The sequence below is a fragment of the Adiantum capillus-veneris genome, chromosome 4, assembly GCF_014529385.1.
Source record: "Adiantum capillus-veneris isolate H3 chromosome 4, ASM1452938v2, whole genome shotgun sequence".
Lineage (NCBI taxonomy): Eukaryota > Viridiplantae > Streptophyta > Polypodiopsida > Polypodiales > Pteridaceae > Adiantum > Adiantum capillus-veneris.
The window spans coordinates 61,772,551-61,791,621 of NC_140934.1; the positions used below are offsets into that span (position 1 = coordinate 61,772,551).

Below are 19,071 nucleotides of genomic sequence, written 5' to 3' on the forward strand. Positions count from 1 at the left end.
ACATAGTCCGATTTTGCACTGCAGCATATCCACACGTTCACATTGAGTAGAACCACACATTAGGCACTTCAGATTTAGGAACCGAAGACCTGCAGATTTCGGCCAGACATCCTACGTGTTTCTGCACCGGGTGTTTTGGGTCGTGACTTTGGTTCACAAACCTTAGGGAGAGTGGCCTATAGGTATTTGTAGGGTCTCCTTCAAGTTCTGTGGTGTTTCCGAAGTGTTTGATAGGTGTTCGGCTCTAGCAAGCGTTGTAGGAAGCATCCTCTTTTGTTCTCTTGAAGACTGTGACTTAGACAATTGGTAGGGGCCTCTGTAAGAACTAGTTAGGAGTCGGTCGAGTGTAAGTTGATACCTTATGCTTGCTTCCATGCGCCTGCGGGTCGAGCTTCGTCCTTAGCTGACATTACTTGTTAGGTGAGTTCTCGCTGTGCTGACGTCCGTCGCGGCGTATCCGTCCAACAAAAAGCAAACAAAACAGCCGCAAAAAGTGAAACATGCCAAAAGTGGGTGTGGACTTGCATTAATGGTTGCATAAAAATCGGGCGTTTGAGGCAAGTGGTGGGCTTGGTGAGTAGGTGGGATCCTATGATCAGCACCGAGTCAAGTTGACGAGAACCAAAAGTGACAAAGCAGAGTGTGTGTGTGTGTGTCTTTTTGTGGGGTTTTCACACAGTGGCCAGCCGAATGCAACAACGGCGGGGTAGTGACAAAGCACTGTGTGTGTGTGTGTGTGTGTGTGTGTGTGTCTTTTTGTGGGGTTTTCACACAGTGGCCAGCCGAATGCAACAACGACGGGGTTGGGCCAGTAATCACGAGCGTGCTTGTGTGTGTGTGTGTGTGTGTGTGTGTGTGTGTGTGTGTGTGTGTGTGTGTGTGTGTGTGTGTGAATGAACTCGCTGTGAGCCAAGCAATAAGGGCCACTGATAACGGGTACAAGGTCTACAAGTGGGTATGCTGTCATCAAAAAATTGTGTGCGCGCTTTTATGGGTGTATTTTTAGGTGTGTGCTTCAAGATGGTAATTTTTTCCTTCTTTGGTGCATTACACACACAATGATTTTTATGCACACACATGAATTCTTGATGAGAATTAAGACTTATCTTGACTCACACAAAGTTCATTAGTCAAAATTTGACCATCAATTTCATTCCAAGAGAATCAAATTAGGTGCAAAGTGTAGGTCAATTGAGTTACACACCTAACTTTAGCAAATAATTAGCACACATTGAACCACATTAATCAATCAAAAATTGACATCAGCAAGTGAGTGCACTTACATCGTAATCACACTCCAAGCTATTCCTTTGCTCCACGCGAAGACGTATCATTGCACACACAAGTGTGTGCACCCTCAAATCGGCTCAAAATTAACCACCGTAGGTCAAAAAATCAAACATTCAAATCATCAAATTAGGCATAAACTAGCACAATTAACCCGATTAGAGTGATGATTCCACCTCTTGCAAGGGGATTTAACATACTTTACACTTCAAATGTTAGTGGTTAGGTTAGCAAGGTTAGTCAAAATTAGTAGAAATTAGCATGAAATTAGTACAATTAGCATGGAAATTAGCAAGGGTTAGTATGAAAAATTAGTGAAATTGGGGGTTTGGGGTATTCATAACTCAACATTAGCATCAATTTCTTGCACAACATCATCAAATCACACCAAAAATTGAGTTACACACACTCAAACACCAACGCAATTAGTAGTGAAACTACTCTATTCTACACATCCTAAACTCATTAGCTTAGGTTATTGATCCCAGCAGCGGCGCCAAATGTAGGGAGGCGTTGTAGCACAAACTAATCGCAACCCACACAAAATTATCAAATCCATAGATCGGCAACCCGCTGGCTAGGGCATGGAAGCACGAGCATCGGATGAATGGAATAGAGGATTCAAGAGATCACCTCTCCAATGCAAGTAGAGATTAGCCATGGCAAGCCTAACTCTAAACCTACTCTAATCACTAATCAAACAACTCCTACACACATCAATCCCACCGAAGTCCGACTTACCATAGACTAGAAACCCCAAGCACACTAATGATAAGCACACACTATTTACCACATGTCAATCATGGCACTTCATCAATAGCTACTCACACGAAGTGAATGGTGCTAGAGATTCATAAAACCTATCTACACACAAGCAAAGAATAGGGCACACACACTAATTACAAGATTAAGACCCAACTTAATCAACCTAATTAGTGATGCTAAATATCACAAATCAAATGCTTATGGAAGAATAGGAGTGGTTACTAGCAAGAAGTACATACATCTCTCAAATCCAGAATAATGAAAGTGTAATACTACTTCATGAAAAGAGGAAATGTAGAGAAGAAGTAGACTAATGAGAAAATAAGGATTAGATTAATCAAGAAGAGATTACACTAATTACAATGGTTAGCACTAGCCTCGCAAGCATAAACATTAAGCTCAAAGCTAGGCCATAGAGTGAACACTCAAGAGAGAGGGAGCTCTCAAAAGTAGATCCTCAAGAGTAGATACTCAAGAATGGAGCCTCCTTGCCTAAAGGCTTCCTTTTAAAGGATTTCACCACAATCCCTTCTACTATGGGTTTAAACCGCTTGATGCATATTCAATGTAGCCTGTGTTAGCCGCTGCTAACAGAATGTGAAACTCTTCAACTCAATTCTTTTGTGCCTAGCCCTTCCAAGATACAGATGGTTTATGAGCTACCAATTTTTGAGCTTCAATTTTTTAGCGTTTAATTTCCAAGCTTAGCAACTTGCCTTGAGGTTGTGGGGAGAGGGGTGGAAAATGTCCCTTCACCCTAAGGCCCAAAAATTACATTAGAGGGTGTCCTAGGTTGGTGTTGGAAATCTTTTTCTTGTTTTAAAGGGGAGATATGATTGTTTTAAGATGACCCAACTAATGGAATACACTCTATAAGTGTTGATGGTCACTAATTGGCCTCTTCACAGTTTCACTTTCAAGAAAAGAAGTTCTCAATCTACTACGGGGTTTAATTTTCCAAGGAAACCCCAAGGTCATCAATTAAATATTAGTTTATTTTGGACAATCTCTAATTTAATGTTTAACGAGTCAAAGAAATACTGGACCTTTTGAGGTTGGATGTTTGGTGATGTATCTTTGCACTTGACCTTTGGGTAAGTATAAGGTATTTTCCACCTCATAGTAAGAATATGATTTGGTTTAGTTCTATTTTTTAATATTCTTTGATTGAGTTTTCCAAGAGGGATGCATATGCTAGAATGCTTTCATTCAGTTTGTGCTTTAGACATTTGACAAGGTCATGTAGGAGCAAAGAATATTGGGAGAGTAGTAAAATAGGTGCAACCTATCACTTGCTCTCATAATTGTTCATTATGATACAATCACGGGTTCAATCTCTATTGATACTATTATAGGCATACATTGTAGGTTTTGTTTGGCACATGTTGTTAGTCACAAGGTGTGCAACATGGTTTAGCCAGTGTGGAACAAGGTTCGTGAGGGTCCCTCTCACTCATGCCCTTGAGTGTTTATAGTTACCTTCACACACAAGTACATCAAGGTATGCAACATGGTCTAGAAACTTATGGAGTTTGGTTTAGCCAATGTGGAGCAAGGTTCATGAGGGTCCTCTCACTCATCTCGCTGATTGTTTATAGTTAGCTCTATACACAAGTACATATCATACTTGATGGATGTCTTATATCTCGACATCATTATATGAGACATATTGCACTTGTGGAGAATATGAGTCTCCAGGATTGACACTGGCACCTGTTTTTTCAATTATGCGTCATCAAAGAGTCCCTAGGTGTTGGTCAAATCCATTTATTAGACTGTTGTGAGCATGTAGTATCAGGAACAATTTTAGTGGCAGAAAAGTGTCGGATACCAAGTAATACTTGTTAAACTTACAAGTACAATTTAACACTTTGAAGGAGGGTTCTCTACGCATATAGCAAGGCTATTATTTGTTTTCATTATTTGTACCTAGATGTGATTCATTTTCACATTCTATTATGGTTCAAATGTATTAGCAAGGCTTTCAAGTGATTGTAGTGGAAAGTATTTAGTTTCTTTTGGTAGAGCTATTTACACATTTTATTCCCTCCTCTTCCCTATGTGCTATGAGCATAACATCTGCCTTAAGCATTGGCAACTATAAGCATAAAAATGTAGGTTCATATCAGTTTTTACTAAATGCATACACACTAGGTGTCATGGGTCCTAGTATTTAGCAAAGGCAGATTTGGAGCGACATGCAAATTCATGAAAGTGATAGCTTATGAAGCATTTCACACCACAGGTGAAATATCTCTACGAGATTTAATGTGGGTCTACCAACCACCACACGAGGTGATGGCTCGGTATGGGTGCCTGTAGATAAGTTGACTAAATTTTGTAAGGTTTATTTAGTTCACTATTCAATCTCTAAAGATAACCAAGTTCATACTCTATATCGATTATATAACTTACTCAAAAATATTGAAAGTAATTATGTCCACATTTTCCAGTCATTTTTGGAGGACTTTCTATTAATGGTTGGGGAGAAAAAACTTAATACTAGTACTACCACTCATCCAGAGATGGATGGACAACTTGGAAGTCCTAATCTAGTCCTAGAGGATATGCTAAGAGCATACATTAGCAAGAAGTAATCCAAGTGGAAAGGTTACATCTTTAGTTTGGAGTTTGCTTATCATAGTGCAAAGCATGTGATGATTGCTTTTAGTCCTTTCATGCTTATGTATGGTTTTCAACCTAGACCACTAGTTACAGTGGGGTTGATTACTACTAATGAGAAATGACAGCAAGTCAAGGACTTAATCTATGTTGATGAGTATGTCAACATATCACCTTCAATATGGAAGTTGAGAAGAGGTATTCTTACATGTTCTAGCAGCTTTAGAAACTCTGAAACCGGTCATTCATTTTGACACCTCTTATTGGTGGTAATTGGTTTAGATGTATAGTCTATGTTGATTGACTTTGGAATTTTTTAATTTCTTCATAGACCATCAAGTATGAGAGTGAGAGAAATCTAAAGCGTAAATTCATCTTTGGTTTAGCACCCCTCCTTGATGTTGAAGTTGATATATTTTGAGCTTGCAGATTCGTCCAATGCTATTACCTTAGCATTGAATGCTAATAAGAAGATTGAAGGTGGATAACAACATGGTGAATTCTCAATTATTGACTAAAATATTATGCCTATTTTTTCTTATAACTTTGACATGAAAATGAACGAAAGTACATTTTGTAAGAGAGTAGATTTGACAACTTTTCTCCATATTGCTAGCAAAACAATAACCACAACAACTCTTAACATAGGCATACCAATCCTTAATAAGTACAATGTCCAAATAAAATTTTTCAAGTTAAATGTTTTAAGTGTTTACAATTTGGTCATTATGCTAATATAAGTACAACCAAAAACAAAGGTACAGGTAGTGACCAATCCAATGGTCAAATAAATGGTGGAAATTGCAACAACGACCAATATGGTTACAAAACCAACCGTATCAATAGTGCAATACTCAGCCTCATTGAAGATGCTCCTCCAACCAATAACAAATCTAAAGCTAACTATATTGAAGTGTATGATCCTGATTATGATGGTTACAATAGAAATTCTTCAAGTGCCTTTAGCTCTCCTCATAGTTTTCTTAAGTTGAAGTGCAAATCTCTCTCTCTCTCTCTCTCTCTCTCTCTCTCTCTCTCTCTCTCTCTCTCTCTCTCTCAGTTGGTGGGTAGCAAGAGTCAAGGAAAGGGAATACTGGGATTATCATCAAAGAGGAGGATTAGGATAAAAGTGGTGTAGGACTCTATGTGTATGACATGATAGAGTGGAAGAAACATGCAATTAGTAAGACACCCACATTTGGCTAGTGGTCAATGATGTCATTGCACAAGCAAAGACAAAGTATTCCCATTTACAAGCTGAAAATGAGCTAGTCAGATTAATGCTTGAGAACCAAGCAAGGGTCCATGAAAGGGCATGACACATCACGTGGAAGAAGGATGTGTCATGTTTGGAAATCATAAGAAATTCAAATGGTTCACTTCAGAGAGAAGATCTAGATGGTTCAATTCAGAGAGGTGCATCTCATCGAGGAACTTCATGGTGTAGGGCACTCCACATATGACATGTTGGAGTCGAAGAATTTCATGATAAATGAGCTAGTAAGAGAAATCCATGAGAAGGATGAAAATGGCTCTTGTAGACAACCGTTATCATGACAAAGGCATTGTAGGGGAACTTAAAATTGAGTTGAATGAGGATGCACCAGTATTCTCAAGAGGCCTAGCAAGGTTGTGCCACCTGTGGAAAGCGTAAGACATCTAGGTGATTCACTTTAGAGAGCTACAATGAGACAATCTCATTTAGCCAAAACTAGGAGAGAGTTCAGAGAGCAGCATCAAAGAACCATGCTTGATTCATCCCAAAGGATCTGAATCGTCCTTGGGAAGATCCCATGCGAGGAAAAGAAGAGTAGTATCTCACTCAAAAAATTTGTGGTGTACGCCTCTCTACGTATGAAATGTCGGAGAGGAAGATGGATATGTCACCTGTGGAAATTGTCTTTCCTTCACATAGTAAATTCAAATGTTTCACTTCAAAGGGTTGTAATGAAACAAGTTTTTATCAGAGAGGTCCGAGAGAAGCAGCAAAGGACCATGCTTGATTCCATCCCATACAAGTTGAATCCTCCTTGGGAAGATCCCATGCCAAAAACATGAGAATCTATTAACTGAGAAACTTTGTGGTGTGAGGCTCTCTATGTATGGCATGTTGCAGTGCAAGAAGGATGCAATTGGTGAGGTAGCCACATTTGACCATTAGTCAAAGTTATCAATACAAAAGAAAAGGCAAGTCTTCCCATTTACAAGGTGAACTTCCTGGTAAGAAATTCATATGGTTCACTTCAAAGAGAAAATCCATATGGTTCACTTCAAAGAGGTGCATCTCACTGAGGAACTTCTTGGTGTAGGGATCTCTACATATGACATGTCAGAGTGGAAGAAGTTCATGAGAACAGAACTAGTTAGAGCAGTCCATGAGAAGGATGTAAATGGCTCTTGTAGGCAACCATTATCACGACAAAGGACCTAAAGAGGAACTTTAAATTGAGTTGAATGAGGATGAACCAATGTTCCTAAGAGGGCAAACAAGATTTGTGTCACCTATGGAAAGTGTTAAAAATCTAGATGGTTCACTTCAAAGAGCTTCAAATGAGACAATCTAATGTAGCCAAAAAGAGGAGAGAGATCCGAGAGGAGCAGCAAAGTATTATACTTGATACCATCCCAATTGATTTGGACCATCCTTGGGAGAATCCCATGCAAAGAAAAATCTCACTCAAGAACTTCGTGGTGTATAGCTCTCTACATGTGACATGCCAAAGTGGAAGAAGGATGTGTCACCTATGGAAATCATCAAAAAACTAGTGGTTCAGAGCCACATCTCACTAAAAAACTTTGAGTCGTAGAGCTCTTTACATACGACATGTCATCAGACAGAAGAAGGGTACAATTGGTGAGGCAGCCACATTTGGTGAGTGGTCAAAACTATCGATACAAGAGCAAAGACAAAGTCTTCCTATTTACCTACTGAACTTTGTGGTATATGTCTTCTCAACGTATGACATGTTGGAGTGGAAGAAGGATGTTTCATGTTTGGAAATTGTAAGAGGTGGTTCACTTCAAAGAGTTGCATCTCATTGAGGAAGTTTGTGGTGTAGGACTCTCTAGGTATGACATGTCAGAGTGGAAGAAGTTAGTTACAAATGACCTGGTTGGAGTAATCCATGAGAAGGATGAAAATGGCTCTTAAAGGTGACCATTGCCATGACAAAGGCACTGAAAAGGAGCTTGAAAGTTGAATGGGGATGAACCAGGCTTCTTAAGAGGGCAAGCAAGGTTTGTGTCACCTATAAAAAGCATAAGAAATCTAGATGATTCACTCTATAGAGCTACAATGAGACAATTTGATTTAGCCAAAAAGAGGAGAGAGGTCCGAGAGTAGTAAGCAAGAAAGGCATAAGAAATCTAGATGATTCACTTTAGAGAGCTAAAATGAGACAATTTGATTAAACCAAAAAGAGGAGAGAGGTCTGAGAGCAACGGCAAAGAAACATGCTTGATTCCATATTAAAGAATTTGAGGACAAGCAAGGTTTGTGTCACTTGTGAAAAGCGTAGGATATCCAAATGGTTCACTTCAGAGAGCTACCAAGAGACAATATAATTTAGCCAAAATGAGGAGAGACGTCCGAGAGTAGCAGCAAAGAACCATGCTTGATTCTATCCCAAAGGATGTGAATCATCCTTGGGAAGATCCCTACCAAGAAAAGGAGAGCAAAATCTCACTTGAGAACTTTGTGGTGTACCGCTCCCTATGTATGGCATGCCGGAGTGGAAGCAAGATGTGTTGCCTGTGAAATCGTCACAATCTAGATGGTCAACTTTAGAGATTTGTAATGACACAATCTATTCTATCAAAGAAGAAGAGAAAGCTCAGAGAGAAATTGCAAAGGACCATGCTTGATTATCTCCCATGCAAGCTGATGACCTCCTTGGGAAGCTCCCATGCCAGAAACATGAGAGTTGCATCTCACTCTGGAACTTTCTGGTGCGTGGCTCTTTGTGTATGGCATACTAGACTGTAAGAAGGATGCAATTAGCAGACATCAAAATTTTTCCATTAGTGAGAGCTCATGTAAGAGCTATCAATACATGAGCAAATACAAAGTCTTCCAATTTAATATGGAGTGAATGTGTAGATACTGCACTTATTATTGCTACATAGATATCCTTCTCTTTTTAAGAGGATGCCAAATGTGGGTGTCTCATTAATTGCTTCCATGTCAGCGTGTCATACGCACAGAGTCCTAAAAGCTCCCGAGTCTGATGTTGCTTCCCTGATTTTGTCATGGGATCTTCCTAAGGATGATTCAGCTTGCTCCTATGGGATGGAATCAAGCATTGTGCTTTGTTGAGACTCTCGCAACTCTCTCCTTTTTGTAGCTAAATCAGGTTGTGTCATTGTTGCAACTATCGAAAGTGAACCATCTAAATTTCTTACAATTTCCACAAGTGACAACATCAATAAAGTACCTTTCTTGCCTTTTTAAGAAGGCTGCTTCATCAAGCTCCTCCTCGAAATCTTTGACCTAATCCCTCATGTTGAAAACACCTGACGCTATTCTTTGCTCATCTTTCCTTCTCTTAGGTGAACTCATTCTCTTTAATTGTTGTCTAAATGAGCCATTTTCATCTTGATCCTCCTCTTTGATGATAATCAATACATCATCTCTTTCTCTCTACTCATCTTCCCAATCTTCCATATTGACTCGTGTTGTATGTTACCACGTGTACATGCAACTCCTATTTTGAAACAACAACTTGATCAAGTTATGAATAAATTCAATATATTGCCTTTGATAAGTTTTTTAGGTTAAAGTTGTTCATGACAATGAATTTAGCAAAACAAATCAAGCTTATGCTTCCGTGACATCCCCTTCCCCCCCCCCCCCCCCCCCCCCCCCCCCCCCCCCCCTCTCTTTGTGCCTACCCCTTCCCGTGAGCTTCTAGTTCTCTAATTGATGGACATACTAGTAGGCAAAGAAAACCTAGTCTTGCTTTGGTTGGCCTTGCCAAATAAATTTGATGATATGGTTTAGTATTGATGTGTTGTTTTGCAAATAAAAAATGGTTTGTTTGCATATAATAAATTATAGTGTAGAGAACTGCTGTCCCCTTTTTTTGTTTCTTTGGATTATACAGAAGTTAATTTAGACCACTGACCCGATCATTGGTCTGTGTGTGCAAGGTAGAGAACGTCGTTTTGTCAAGCTACAACAAAACCATGTGAGTAGTAAACGTTCTGTAATGAAATGAGGGTATGACAAACTACGTACCATATATAGTGCACATCATACAAAACCATACAGAAGTATGGTGGAGAGTCGACACTATGTCTCTCCAAAAATTATAAGAAACGAAAGCCGTGCTGTGCCCTACCATGTAGTCTAGTTGTGCAGTATAAGCAAATGGATAGACATGGAAATCATGATGTAGATGAAAAACCTTTATGACTTGTTGACACAAAGTTTTGTTCGTAGATTTGTATACGCTCCCATTGCCAAGTTGCTCCCATTCTTATGGATTTCTCAAACAACTTATTTTTCAGCTTGTCATACGCACAGAGTGACATGCCGCTCTCCTGTTTCTAGCATGGGATCTTCCCAAGGATGATTTGGGATGGCTCAAGCGTTGCTGCTCTCCCAACTCTCTCCTCTCTTTGGCTAAATCAGATTGTGTCATTGCAGCTCTGTGAAATGAACCTGTCTGGATTTGGGATGTCATCAAGCATTGCTGCTCTTGCAACTCTCTCCTCTCTTTGGCTAAAGAAGATTGTGTCATTGCAGCTCTTTGAAGTGAACCACCCAGATTTGTTATGATTTTCACACATGGCATCAATGGAGTACCTTGTTTGCTCTTTGAAGAATGCTGGTTCATCCTCATTTAGCTAAATTTCAAGCTCCTCTTTCAATGCCTTTATCTTAATACAAGAGTCGAGATCCATCAACGTGGGTAATCCCTCACATCCAACACTCTTGGTGCTATTAGCTGCTTTGATTTCCATCTCTTAGGTGAATTCATTCTATTTACTGGTTGCATAGAAGAGCCATTATCATCCTTCTCTGTGATGATAATCTTAGAAAGTCCTACGCGATCAATTGAAGTCTGATTCATAGAGTGATTATATTCCTAATTTAAAGAGTTCTTTTTTTCATCGGTAGAAGATGTTGCCTTGTCTTTTGATCTACATTAATTCTTCATGTAAAGGATAATGGTATTCCCACTCACGGAAACAACCTTAACCCATAACTCTTGACGTCTCTTCACAACATCTTTTGCATCAACAATCATACATGTGGCAATTTGCGCCACATGCACAAGCCCTTCCTTTCAATCACAAAAACTCGCAAGCTGCACAAAGCAGCCATGATTTATGCATGTGAAAGCTTACCTTGGTAAGCATTGAACAACTCAAGTTTGTGTGGTTGATGCCCTTTTGAAGAGCTAGGGTTTCTATCTTCTCGATCCCTCTTCCTCTGGACTCTGCGTTCATCATCGTTGTCACGACCAACACATCTATTGTATCTATCCCTGCATCGTGCTCTTTGTGAGTCCTTCGATCACCTTCCTTGTGGCTACACTCCTTTCTATATTCAACCTCTCTCTCATGGTGCCTTCGTTTTTCATACCTCTTGCAGAGAGAGAGAGAGAGAGAGAGAGAGAGAGAGAGAGAGAGAGAGAGAGAGAGAGAGAGAGAGAGAGAGGGAAGGAGCGAGGAAGGGTGATGTGCTGCGTCTTCCTCAGTCCAGGTTGACAAATTACTCAAGAGCTTAACAACATTCTCTTCAAGGAAAGGCCGAGTCCCAATGCTTACGTTTGTGTTTACTTGATTGGTCTAATGCCTTTTCCGGCATTGTTCTCCTTGCCTATAGGACTCTTGTTTTTAGGGGAAAGAACATCATGAATGTTCGTGAGCAGAATTTTGATGAAGTACTTCGGAAGCTTCGCACCATTCTCTTCGAGGCTTTTGACAAACGGTTTTTGTTTCTCACTCAACTGGAAAAGGTCGATGATGAACTCTGATAACATTTTGTCAAAACATGCGATGTTTACTTGGTTGCTTTGAGCGCTAATTAAAGCAGGCCTTCATCGAATAAACCATTCTACACCAATCAAAGTGGCCTACACAACATAGGTGATAGACAGGAAAAGGCCCAAGCCATAGGCTGACCCGACGTGATAGCGAACCAAGGGGGCACACTTTATTTTTTATTAGGCTACACGGAAAAAAATCTGAAGGTTGTGAATACGAACCAAGGAAGGACCTAAGCACTAAGTAACACGTAGCATTAAGGGGGAAGGGGGGGGGGGGGGGGGGGGGGGGGGGGGGGGGGGTCAAGGGTTGGAAAGTCCACGCACGACAGGCGAGGAGATCGCAGCCGTGAGATGCCTATTAAAACTAAGGGAAACTTACCAAAATACCCCTCTAATTTGAGAAAATTCCCAAAATACCCCTCAAATTTCAAAAATTCCCAGAATACCCTTGAAACTATTTTGGTTGGATTGTTCAAGATTTTCTAATCTTCATTCGTTTTTTACAATTGAGATCCGTTTTTGAGTGCTCAGCATGTAATTTGTCACCAATTACCATCGCAAAAACGGCAATTATGTCTAAAAATAATGAAGCAATTCATCTCCAAAGCTTACATAACCAACTTAAATTGTAGTTTTAGCATCATGTACAATAGACAATCCCTCTTCTTGTGAAGACCTAAAAAAAAGTTTATTTTTGGAGAAATTTACTCTAACAGCCAAGGGTATTTTGAGAATTTTGGAGAATTTGAAGGGCATTTTGGGAATTTATGACAAAATATTGGGGGTATTTCGGGAATTTTTGAAATTTGAGGGGTATTTTGGGCAAATTAGAGGGGTATTTTGGTAATTTTCCCTAAAACTAAACGCGGCCAAAAGTTAAACCCCTTTAACCCGGCCAGAAAAGGTTATAAAACTACAACATGGGTGCGGGGTGAGCCTGACTGTGAGGTCCTGGGTTCGAAATCGCTGATGGACGGCCCACGCTGCCCCGGCTCCCGACGGCCTTCTGTTGCTTAGTGTCGTGGAAGGAAATTAGGAGATCTAAAGGCGTGCACGATGGGAGGCCACCACCCCGTAGCAATAGCAGAAGGGAGGGCAATGTGCCACTGTTCTGGTGAAGCTAAGAACCTCTGGTTTTGGGCGCGCGCGTCACACTCGATTCGTTTTCTTTCTAAGCACCACTGATGTCGTGTTCACAGCGCAGCGCCAAGAAAGCAGCAAAATGCGCTACACAAGCAAACAGGGAGAGGAAGAGAATGAGTTTTTCTTTTGTGGGCTCTCTTAAGGATTGTGCTAAGAAGAAGGATTTGTACCAAGGCACTAGGATACATGCTCATATTTGCGATAGCGGGTTACTTGAAAAGAACACATACTTAGGCAACACGTTAGTCAGTATGTATGTCAAGTGCGGTGCACTTGTGAGAGCACAACAAGTCCTTGATGAGCTTCCTGTACGGGATGTCGTCTCTTGGAGTGCATTGATTGCGGGATATGCCCAACAGGGGCAGGGCCAGGAAGCTTTGGGCTGTTTTCAGCAGATGCAAAGAGAGGGCATCTCTCCAAATGCAATCACCTACACTTGCATCTTGAAGGCATGTGGCACTACACAAGATCCTGATATGGGCAAAAGAATTCACAATGATATTGTCAGTCAGGGATTGTTGAAAAAGGACATCGTGCTTGGCAATGCCTTGGTTGACATGTATGCCAAATGTGGTCTACTTCAGAAAGCACAAACAGTGCTTGAGGAGCTTTCTGTCCGCGACATCGTCTCTTGGAATGCACTGATTACGGGATATGCCCAACACGGGCAGGGCGAGGAAGCTTTGTGCTGTTTTCAGCGGATGCGAAGCGAGCGCATTTCTCCAAATGCAATCACATATGCTTGCATCTTGAAGGCATGTGGCATTATGCAAGACGCTGATATGGGTAAAAGAATACACAATGATATCGTTAGTCAGGGACTGTTGAAAAAAGATGTGGTGCTTGGCAATGCCTTGGTGGACATGTATACCAAATGTGGCGTACTTAAGAAAGCACAAAAAGTGCTTGAGGAGCTGCCCGTCCGGAATGTCATCTCTTGGAGTGCATTGATTGCGGGGTATGCCCAACATGGGCAGGGCCAAGAAGCTCTGGGCTGTTTTCAGCAGATGCGGAGCGAGGGCATCTCTCCAGATGCAATCACCTACGCTTGCATCTTAAAGGCGTGTGGCACTATGCAAGACGCTGATATGGGCAAAAGAATTCATGATGATATTGCTAGTCAGGGGCTGTTGAAGAAAAACGTTGTGCTTGGCACTGCCTTGGTGGACATGTATGCCAAATGTGGTGAACTTCAGAAAGCACAAGAAGTGCTTGAGGGGCTTCCTGTCCGGGATGTTGCTTCTTGGAGTGCACTCATTGCGGCATATGTTCAACAGGGGTTGGGTGAGGAAGCTTTGGGCTGTTTTCAGCGAATGCAAAGCGAGGGTGCCTCTCCAGATGCAATGACCTACACTTGCATCTTGCAAGCATGTGGCATTACGCAAAATGCTGATATGGGCAAAAGAATTCACGATGATATTGTTAGTCAAGGGCTGTTGAAAAAAGACGCCGTGCTTGGCACTGCGTTGGTGGACATGTATGCCAAATGTGGTGTATTGCAGAAAGCACAAGAGGTGCTTGTGAAGCTTCCTGTCCGGGATGTTGTCTCTTGGAATGCACTGATTGCGGGATATGCCCAACATGGGCAGGGCCAGGAAGCTCTGGGCTGTTTTCAGCGGATGCGAAGCGAGGGCATCTCCCCAGAGGCAATCACTTATGCTTGCATCTTGAAGGCATGTGGCACTATGCAAGACGCTGATATGGGCCAAATTATTCATGATGATATTAATATCCAGGGGCTGTTGGAACAAAATGCCATGCTTGGCATTGCCTTGGTCGACATGTATGCCAAATGTGGTGTACTTAAGAAAGCACAGAAAGTGCTCGAAGAGCTGCCTGTACGAAACGTCGTCTCTTGGAGTGCTTTGATTGCGGGATATACCCAACAGGGATTGGGCGAGAAAGCTCTGGGCTGTTTTCAGCGGATGCGAAGTGAGGGTGTCTCTCCAGATGAAATCACCTATGCTTGCATCTTGAAGGCATGTGGCACTATACAAGACGCTGATATGGGCAAAAAAATTCATGATGATATTGATTGTAAGGGGTGGTTGGAAAAAAATATTGCGCTCGGCAATGCCTTGGTCGACATGTATGCCAAGTGTGGGGTACTTGAGAGAGCACAAAAAGTGCTTGAGGAGCTTCCTGTCCGGAATGTTGACTCTTGGAATGCACTGATTGCAGGATATGCTGAACAGGGGCAGGGTGAGAAAGCTCTGGGCTGTTTTCCTCGGATGCGAAGTGAGGATGTCTTGCCAGATGAACTCACATATGCTCTGGTCTTGAAGGCTATGCTTACATCATGAAGGGATGTGGCAGTACGCAAGACATCAACATGGGAGAAAACATGACATCACCTATGCTTTTGTCTTGAAGGATATGCTTACATCTCGAAGGGATGTGGCATTATGCAGGACGCAGAAAATTCACGATCAGATTGTTAGTCAAAGAGTTCTTTGGAATGGTTTGAGATGAGAAGAGAGGGTAGCTTGCGGAGAGAAAGAAATGGAGAGAGAAATGATTCGTACCGCTGGATCTACAAGATGAAGTACAAGGCGAGAGCGCCCTGTAGCTGTCTTTTGACAAGTAAACAAAGCTTGGTTGGTAGCTAAGGGCTATGTAGAACTCCCTGTAGTTGTCTTTGACAAGACCTTCACTCCTTCCACTCGGGATGACGGTTACAGTTAAAATGGGTACACTTCTTGAGTCCTCCATTCAATTACAGTCATTTGTTACCTCTATAAAGGTGGCGGTTCCCCCCCTCAATGAGTTTTTGAGATTCTGTTTTATTTGGGTTGATGGGTGTCATTAGAGCACAAAGGAGTGGGGTCATTGTCATGCATCTAGTGAAAGATTGCCCCAAGGGATTGAGGAGACAGGTTGCACAGCGGAGAACTAGACCTTCTCTGTCATGACGCAGAGGCTTATAGCAGGCTGCCAGACAGCAGGCAACACAGGAAAGGAGTGAGAGTCAGCAGCAGGATCAATGTTGGGCAGAGATTTCTGACTGGCAGCCGCAGAGACGGAAGGATTTTCCTAGGTAGAGACGACCACAGTTAATCTATTGGAGAGAGAGGAGGTTGCAGTGAACCTCAACTGATGCATGGAAACGTTAAAACAAGGTCCACCACCTATGATCTATTACAACATGGGTGGTTTGGTCTCCAGGTCCAATCTATGATATGTTGCAGCATGGGGCATTTTCTCTCAAGGTTCAAACAACCTATGCTCTGTAGCATGGTAGGTTTGGGTTGCATCCTATGCTTTGTTGTAGCATGGCGAGTTTGGTTTCAAGGTTCCAACCTAGGCTGCATTCAAGCATGAGGAGAAGCAAGGTCCAAGCTAGGCTCCATTAAAACATACAGAGAAGCAAGCTTCACCCTCTTCCGTTGATACAAGATCTACCACTTGTTCAACCTGTATGCTTTGTTGTCGCAAAGGGGCTTTGGTTTCAAGTTTCACCACTTTTCCACCAACCTATGCACTATTGTAGCAAGGGTGGTTTGGTTTCAAGGCCCAAAAACAGCCGCCATGGAACCATGAAGAAAACAAAATTCAATCACCTTCCCAAGGTTCTCTCAGAGTGAGTAGAGTTGGTATTTAAGGTCCCCGCTTTTCCAACATAGGCTGAAGATCCACCACTTGCCTAAGCTAGGTCATTAGAAGAAAGGCCACTAGTGTAAACTATGGTCAAGGTACATGGCTTGTCAAAGCTTGTCTCAAATTGAGTAGTGATTACATTTTTACAAGGCTCACCACGCACTCAAGCTAACCTCTCTTTAGAAGAAAGGCCACTACTTGTGTAAACTACGGTCAAGGTACATGGCTTGTCAAAGCTCGTCTCAAATTGAGTAGTGATTACATTTTTACAAGGTTCACCACGCGCCCAAGCTAACCTCTCTTGAGGAATGTGGCATCAAAACAGGGTCAACCACTTGGCTCATTGTGCTTACAATTTGTGGATTTATAATATCTATATGCCTCATTTTCTTTGTTTGGAATAATCATTTACAAGAGAGTATAACTCTTATTTTTATTCAAAAAATATATGGACTATGGATCTAACAAGTTCATGTTTTTCATTTGATGGGCGGCCTTTGAATCTTGGGAGATAGTGCATATGGTATGTGACAATGAAACTGTTAGCATTGGTTGTGTGTGTAGAACAGATCTAGATGCCACTTGTGGCATTACAAGGATAGGGCAAGGAAATGTGTCACTCGTGTGGAGGAATGTTTGAAGGATGTGGTCCAAGCTTCTCCAACAATAGATGCTACATCTCCTCAAGATTCATTGTGGAGTACTATTTGATGCCCAAAGCTTCTCTTGTGGTCTAGCACAATGAATGAGAACTTGATTGGCCCAAATGAAAGCTATACTTGTGACAAGTAAGAGGATCATGTGGATCCTCTTTTTCATTTAATGGGTGGCCTTTGAATCTTGGGAGATAGTGCATACGGTATGTGACAATGAAAGTGTTAGCGTTGGTTGTGTGTAGAACAGATCCAAATGCCACTTGTGGCATTACAAAGATGGGGCAAGGAAATGTGTCACTCATGTGGAAAAATGTTTGAAGGATGTGATCGTACCTTCTCCAACAATGGATGCTACATCTCCTCAAGATTCACCGTGGAGTGCTATTTGATGCCCAAAGCTTCTCTTGTAGTCTAGCACAATGAATGAGGAGAACTTGATTGGCCTAAATGAAAGCTACACTTGTGATGAGTAAGGGGATCACGTGGATCCTCTAAATACTGATGCAATACCAATAGGTACAACCTAGAGCATGAAAATTAATATGCGAATCTTAAAGAAATCAGAGGGCTTTTTTAAAGGAGGAGATAATGATAAGAAATGTGAAAGATGGGACCATCTTATATGTATTGCCACATTATTACATCAATTTTGAGAAATTGGGTAATGATTGTGTGGATGTGGATATCAAAAGAGTAAATGCAAGCATTGAGAATTTGTTGAGTTGGGTAGCATCATTCTGTGAGGTGGCCCATTGAATAGGTAACAATGTTGAATGGGAGTCGATTCATTGGGAAGAGAATGGGCTCTAGGAAGGCCTTTTTATTAGGAGTGTACATGAGTCAAATCTTTAGTATTAGGAAAGTAATCAAAGAATACCTTTTGAATTCAAACACGAAAACCGGCTAATTAATTTGAGTTCAAAATTTTCCTCTAAAATAAAATTTAAAGTCTAGCGGAACAAACTATATCATGTAGCATATTTTACGAAAAGAGCTCGGTGTGTAGACTCTATGAGCTTTCCTCAACTTGGAGATTTTATGTAGAAGTTATGGAAGCCCAAAACTCATAAAATAATACACCTCCTTTTGTTTGGGAAATCCCAACATTCTTGCACACATGGTGTACACTTGTTCGTCAAAAGTTTAATCATTTCCATAATCTCATGGCAAGTTAAGAAGCCCTCCTAAACCCCATCCTCTTCTTAATCTCGAATGCTTTCTTCATGTTGATGACATGCTGGTTGGATGTAGAGATGTATCCAATTATTGTAATGTCGGATCTCTAGATTTCTTTTTATTGATGACATGCATACTAAATGTGGATATGTATTTAGTGATAAAAATGATATGTTCCCATTGATGACATGTAGAGTGGATGTGGAGATGCCATTCATGATGATAATCTCGAAAATATAGATGATGAGGTTAATGTCCATTTCTCAAAGAAGAGATGGTACACTTCATCAAGAGGATACAACAGGGGAGAGAACCACCAACTTTTCACATCTATCTATCAACCAAATTAGTTCAAAGGATTTCATGCATTGATTGTTGTGCACATAAATGTTACTAGCTTATTGATTGAGATATGGTGATGAGACTGCAGGAAAAATAGTAGAGAGAGTCTCAAAAGACATGCACTAAATATGCTTATGATTTTCTTTCTCTATGCTATTAAAATAATGAGAAGGTATAATACAAATTTAGAGTGATGAAGCTACTTTTTATTCCAGAGCATGGTATGAGTTACATACCAAAGACACCGGTTTATTTTGACAAGGAAAAAGTTAAGGATAGTGTAGATTCAATATGTGCATGGAAAAAATGTACACTGAGGAGTGGCCTTCTACATATTAGTTTGTTTGCTAGTGCTCTGCCCGATAATCTCATGGATAACAACTTTGAGAAAACACTACATAGAAGTAGAACAATGCAAGATGGCTCAAGGGAAACTCAATTGGTAGTTTCACAAGATACATACAAGTGGATCTTGTAGGAAAAATCAA

The 19,071-nt window shown here is 41.1% G+C and overlaps 1 protein-coding gene across 1 annotated transcript; it reads left to right on the forward strand.

Moving 5' to 3' along the window:
• Nucleotides 1-12,591: 12,591 nt before the first annotated feature.
• On the forward strand, nt 12,592-16,386 carry LOC147459283 (pentatricopeptide repeat-containing protein At3g09040, mitochondrial-like). The gene has a single exon (XM_086510585.1). It carries the CDS (start codon nt 12,854-12,856, stop codon nt 15,113-15,115), a length of 2,262 nt encoding a protein of 753 aa, XP_086366711.1. The 5' UTR covers nt 12,592-12,853; the 3' UTR covers nt 15,116-16,386.
• The last annotated feature ends 2,685 nt before the right edge of the window (nt 16,387-19,071 follow it).

Excerpts from the sequence above, each read along its gene's own strand:
- LOC147459283 (XM_086510585.1), top strand. The coding sequence starts at position 12,854 with ATGTCGTGTTCACAGCGCAGCGCCAAGAAAGCAGCAAAATGCGCTACA.